Genomic DNA, 6,248 nt, shown 5'->3' with positions numbered 1-6,248 from the left:
GATGTTTGCTTAGCAATGATTTGAAGTAATATACTTGGATATCGTTGATGCTACTTTTACAATTGCATGGATTTCTACAATTTGCCTACGCTTAATGCTCTAGACGTCAACTTGTTTTTTCATAGTTTTTGGTTTACCCCCTCAGGTTCAAATCAACATTTAAGGATAAGGATCGTCATAAGATTGTAATAATGGGTGCAGAACACTGCGTTTTGCCCTTTTTAAGTGTTAACTTTTGAATAACATAATGTAAATTTTATGTGAATTATGATGTAGTTATGTTATTATGCAAAATATGGTGCGCTCCCTACATTTCATTATCCCATATGTTTATGTGTCATATTAAAAAAATACCAATCGTTTCAAAAACTCTCAATAATTGTTGTTATATATAAAATTCTCACTAAATATATCTTAAACTTTTTAGCATAGTTACCGTTACACGTACATGAACATAAAATGCTTACCTAGGTAAAATGATTTCCTTTTATCATAGTTTTTCAATCAATTTTCTCCCTTTTTAGAAAGCTTAATTTTTTGCAATTATATAATATTAATATCTCTCTGCTTTTCATAACTACATACTTCTACATTGTTTATATACATACTCTAGAAAAACATACAAATATTCATACGTTAAGCGACACTCCTGGGTAGGACACCTCAAGAATTGAGGTGCCCATACCTAGTATAATTAAAGCAAACAGTCCCTCAAGTTGGCCAGTTTCCTTCCGGTACCAGGTAACAGTTCAAACACGTGTCCCCACAACAACAACAAAGCCCAAGGCCAATACCACGTGGGATTTGCTATTCTCTCCAACGCACACATGGCTTCCGGTTGCACCTCTTTTTCTTTGTCTCCTCGGTTCCCCCGCCATCTTTTGTTTTCCTTTTCTTGCTTTTCGTTTTCTCCCGTCTGGAACGAACAGCTCCCAGCCAAAAAAAGGGCTTGCTCGGTGTGTTCTCAGCGTCTTCCTTCTTCCAGCTTTTCGGCGTCACATCTGCTGCGTTGCTTTCCCCCTTCTCCAGACCGGTACGATTTTACTGTTTTTGGTTTTTTTTCCCTTCTCCTTGCGAGCTCATCTTGAAATATTGGGTTTATTCTCCTTCTTTTCTTATTTTGTTTTCCTTTTTTTATAGTTACTCCACCTTTGGTTCGCTCGCTTCCTTGCTCAGATTCTCGTTCGTTTGCTTTGCTCTCTTTGACGTTGTTCCTTCCCCTTTTACCTTACCTCGATTTTTTCTTTCCCCCACTGCAGAGCCTAATTTCCAGGGAAAAAGGGTTGGTCGTTCCCTCTCGCCATTGGTAAGATCCTACACTCTCTCCTATGTCCCCCCCCCTTTTTTTAAAAATTTTTCCCACCTGCATGTTATGCTTCCACCTCAACTATCTTGCTCTTTTATATTTTCTCCCGCCTGTCCTTGCCTTGTTCTTCTGTGGAATTTCTTAAACTTTGAGATGCATACTAAACAACTATCTGGAGTAGGAAACGAACAAAAAAAAGAGTTCATGCAGCATTTTGCGATGGACTTAACTTCAACTAATATCAAAGCACATAGTTTAATATTTAGTCATTTTTCATTTTACTTAGGCATCTAAATTACAAACTTTTCCATGTGAAAAAAATAGTTTGCTGCACCAAATTTAAAAAGACCTAGGCAAATATTGACTACTGCAAATTTTAGCTCACAAATCTCTTTGAAAGAAAAAAAAGGAGTCATACCTCGTTGTCTACTAATGCTACGCTCTACATATAAAAACATGTTTAAACCCATAAATTAAATAAAACAAAAAACCTATCAAAATACTATTTTATTTACCATGTGCGGGATATCTCTGCCCATGGTACGGCGGATATCTTACGAAGAAATTCCACTGATTAGAACAAGTAAATAAGCCAATATATCATTGAGAATAAAAAAAGGTCATCGGCAAAAAATTATATGTTATGTACCAAATAAAAAAGGGAAAACAGTTAATGGGTGCACCGGAAGACGAAAACAAGCTGCAATACCCTCACAAAAGACTCCACCAACGCCCACAAAACTAAACAAAGTTTCTCTTTTTTTGGGATAAAAATGAGATATATTTTGAGTGCCCAAAAGCCATACGGTTTGTGAATACACTTTAATTTATTAGTACGACACATGTACCTATTTATTTGCACATGTATTACAAATATAGTCGATCATAAATTGAACTTGTTTGAAAAAAAGACTGTTTTAAATCAAAGACCCCTACAAACTAATTTTTTTTACATGCATTGGCTCAAATTTTAACCAGATTCAGTGCACTAGATATTGATTTTTCTTTTTTCTGCCTATTTATGCCATTTTCGCCATAGTGCAAACTGGGTACCACTAAATCGGGCTGAACGTGCTACAGCTTCGCAGCATATATCGATAAAAAAATGTTGAGTCCTTCGTCTCGCTTACCATACAGGTCCACCTACTGATTACAGCTTTTTATCACTTGATATTTTGTAACTCCGTGCTCAATTGGTTTGTCTTCTACCTAAACTTAATATGCACTAGACTATTAAGTTTTGTTATGTTTTACTATGTGTTGTAGTTCATAGTTGCGCACAAGACTAAATTAGCCATATCTAGATCAACATGTTTCCTTTTACAGTTTCCTATTTGACAGTAATAAACAATCAACAATTCTACTTATTTTTGCACATCAATTTGCTTTATCCTATTGTTTCGGCACACGTAAACTTATGGACCCTTAGGTTTCACTGTTTCTTGCTGTTTAATCAATATATTCATTTATAATGCCGCAAAAAAGAAACGAACATATCTCAGAAGCCGGTACGACTAAAAAGCTTCGTAATAAGAAGTATGTTTATTTACAAGATCGTAGGTTAGCAAAAAATATTAGACGAGCCACGCATGGACATACAACAATGTTGAACACAGCTGATACTGAAAATGCTTATTTCGACTTACTGACACATATAGTAAATACTCCAGATTTACTGCCCGTTGTGCCAAACTGTGCATTTTGTGATGCAAAGCGTATTTACACGGAACCACCAATGTTCTGTTGTTCGGTAGGGGAAATAAATCTTTCATCAACGGAAATGCCTTCTGAGTTATTACAACTGTATCTTGGTACTGTTAATGACTCTAAAGAATTCAAAACTTGTGTGCGTAGTTATAATAACATGTTTGCATTGACATCAATGGGTGTACACTATGACCAATCTTTAGCTACCAGAAACGATGGTATTTACACCTTTCGCGTCCAAGGTCAAGTTTACCATTTTCTGGATCAACTAATACCACCGAATAATTAACGCCCGAAAAATCTACAACTTTACTTCTTCGACACTGAACATGAGACCTCAAACCGAGCATGTGTTAGTTCGAAATTTAAGGAAGTTTTTGTCGAAAGATTAATTCTCATTTTAACAATAAATCCATATGCAATCTTCTTTCGGAATCTTAACAGTATCCCCAACCTCGACAAATATAAAATTTTTTTGTATGCTGATCCTATCGTTGATCAACACGTACTTAATAAACCTATTGCCTATCAAATTACTGGAATATGGCTTGAATCTAATGAGGACGAGCAATTAACAAGTCAGCACATTCAGGTATATCCTCAAGATAATCACCCTCAAATAATTAAACAATATTTTGCTTGTTATGATCCTATGTAGTATCCTCTTATTTTCCCGAACGGAGAATCTGGTTGGCATCGAAAGATTGAAAGATTAGATCGTAGACAAAAAAAAATGACCCATAGACCCATATGTGGCGGAGAGGCCCTCTATGACATTCGGAATCCCATAAATACAAATTACCCTATACAGGCTGAAACACAATGTAACTTCAAGTTACAATTACGTCGATCTTACATATCAAATTTAGTGATGCAATCTTCATATTTATTTATACTTATAAATGTATTTTACTTCTCATATAGGTTCTGCAAAGGTTAGGAACCAAAGGTTAACGGTGTCCTGCCTTGAGTATTACTGTTATAAGTTACAAATACGAGAGAATGATAGGTCTTTCTTATTACACACCAGTAGGCTTCTACAACAATACGTGGTAGATTAGATTTCCTCCGAACTACGGACATGCAAGGTCGTTTGCGAAACGACATATACCGTGGTTTATTATATGGTATCGCACAAGGGTATGAAATGGGTATTGACGTTGGAAAACGTAAAATATTTCCAGCTTCCTTTATTGGAGGACCTAGAGATATGCGTCAGAGGTACATGCATACTATAACTTTAGTGCAACGATATGGAAAACCTAATATTTTTTTAACAATGACTTCAAACCCAAACTGGCCAAAAATAAAGGCTTTGTGTTTGCCTTCTGATGAAATACAAAATAGACCTGATTTGGTTTCTAGGATATTTCGTTCAAAACTCCAAGTTTTGAAAGATAAACTTTTTAACAAGTCTATCTTCGGCCACGTTGTTGCTTACACTTACGTAATAGAGTTCCAAAAAAAGGGCTTACCTCACGGTCATTTTTTGCTTATTTTGGCCCAGTCATCAGAAGTGTTTAGCCCCGAAGCAATTAATAGGATCGTGTGCGCAGAATTACCTGATCCACAAAGCCATCCATATTTATTTTCACTTGTAGTTAAACATATGATGAATGGTCCTTGTGGTTTGCTCAATCCAACATGTCCTTGTATGGAAAACAATTCTTGCAAATTTAATTACCCTAAGGATTTCTCATAAACTGCCAAATATGGGGCAAACTCATATCCAATATATCGTCGTTTAAATGACAATCATGTTGTTAAGATTAGAGGTGCACAGCTTGATAACCGGTGGGTTGTACCCTATAATCAATATCTTTTGGCAAAATTTAATTGTCACATTAATGTTGAAATATGCTCTACAGTTCAAGCTATAAAATATATCTAAAAATATATTTACAAAGGACATGACAAGATATTATATACATTAATAGCTGATGGAAAACATCGCACAATAGATGAAATAAAAAATTTTCAGTCTGCGAGATGGATTTCACCTCATAAATCTGTTTGGCGGATTTTTAAATTTGAGCTTAACCATGTGCATCCATCTGTAATATGTTTGCCAGTTCATTTAGAGAACGAACAATTTGTTACTTTCTCTGCAAAACAATCATTATGAAATATTGCTAATAACCCCACATATAAAAAAACTATGTTAACGCAATTTTTCTATATGAACAAATACAATGACTATGCTAAAGAACTTAATTGCTTGTATGTTGAGTTCCTTGAATACTTTACTTGGCATAGTGACTCAAAAGAATGGGAACCACAAAAAAGAAATGAGGTCATAGGTCGCATTTTTAGTTTTCGTCCTTCGAACGGTGAAAAGTTTTTCCTAAAATCGTTGTTACTTCATGCTAGAAAACCAACTTCCTTTAGAGACTTAAGAACAATCAATGGAAGAACTTTTACTACATTTAGAGAAGCTGCACAGATGTTGGGTTTAATGGAGAACGATAGCACTTCTGACATGTGTATGGAAGAAGCTACTGCTTACTTAATGCCTTCTGCATTACGTCAACTATTTGCAACCATCCTTGTTTATTGTAATCCTATAAATCCAATGCATTTGTGGTCAAAGTTCGAAGGCTTCTTATCACAAGATTTTGAGCAGAACCACACTTTTACTCCTTTATAATTAGACATAAAGTTTTAAACATTCTTTCTTACTATCTCCAATCGATGGGCAAGAGGTTAGAGGACTTCTTCTCTGCGGACACCAATGTAACTCTAGGGTTCAGTGACAGCTTGGACAAAGAATTAAAAATTGAACGAGACATAATTACACATGAGGAAGATCTTTTAGCTGTTGAGAAATTAAATGAAGAACAAAAAATTGCTTACAATCGAATCTTGTATCATGTTAACAACAATTTGCCAAATGTATTCTTCGTGGATGGCCCGGGCGGTACTGGAAAAACTTTTTTATACAAAGCACTCCTTGCTACGATCCGCTCATCTGGGCACATAGCCCTTGCTACAGCCACTTTAGGGGTTGCAGCATCATTACTTCAAGGTGGGCGCACTTCACATTCGAGATTTAAAATCCCACTAGATGAAAATGACTCGAAGCCTTGTAATATCAATAAACAAAGTACATTTTCTCCTTTAATAAGGTTTGCAAAATTAATCATTTGGGATGAAGCTACAATGGCCAAACGTAGTATTATTGAAAAATTCAACTGTGGGGACCCGGACGCTAATTCATTTCTTCATCATATTTGGG

General features: G+C 35.6%; 1 protein-coding gene and 1 long non-coding RNA gene across 2 annotated transcripts; both read left to right on the top strand.

The window, feature by feature from the left end:
• The first annotated feature begins 707 nt into the window (after window positions 1-707).
• LOC140966865 (uncharacterized) lies at window positions 708-4,065 on the top strand. The gene is made up of 3 exons (XR_012173452.1): window positions 708-1,033; window positions 1,260-1,306; window positions 2,346-4,065. It is a non-coding gene; the product is annotated as an uncharacterized lncRNA (long non-coding RNA).
• A 1,127-nt stretch (window positions 4,066-5,192) lies between these two features.
• Window positions 5,193-5,660, top strand: LOC140966866 (uncharacterized). The gene has a single exon (XM_073427141.1). It carries the CDS (start codon window positions 5,193-5,195, stop codon window positions 5,658-5,660), a length of 468 nt encoding a protein of 155 aa, XP_073283242.1.
• The last annotated feature ends 588 nt before the right edge of the window (window positions 5,661-6,248 follow it).

The sequence above is a fragment of the Primulina huaijiensis genome, unplaced genomic scaffold (assembly GCF_012295235.1).
Source record: "Primulina huaijiensis isolate GDHJ02 unplaced genomic scaffold, ASM1229523v2 scaffold208148, whole genome shotgun sequence".
Classification (NCBI taxonomy): Eukaryota; Viridiplantae; Streptophyta; class Magnoliopsida; order Lamiales; family Gesneriaceae; genus Primulina; species Primulina huaijiensis.
Note: the sequence above shows the minus strand (reverse complement) of the source record. Positions and strands in the feature narration are given on the sequence as shown.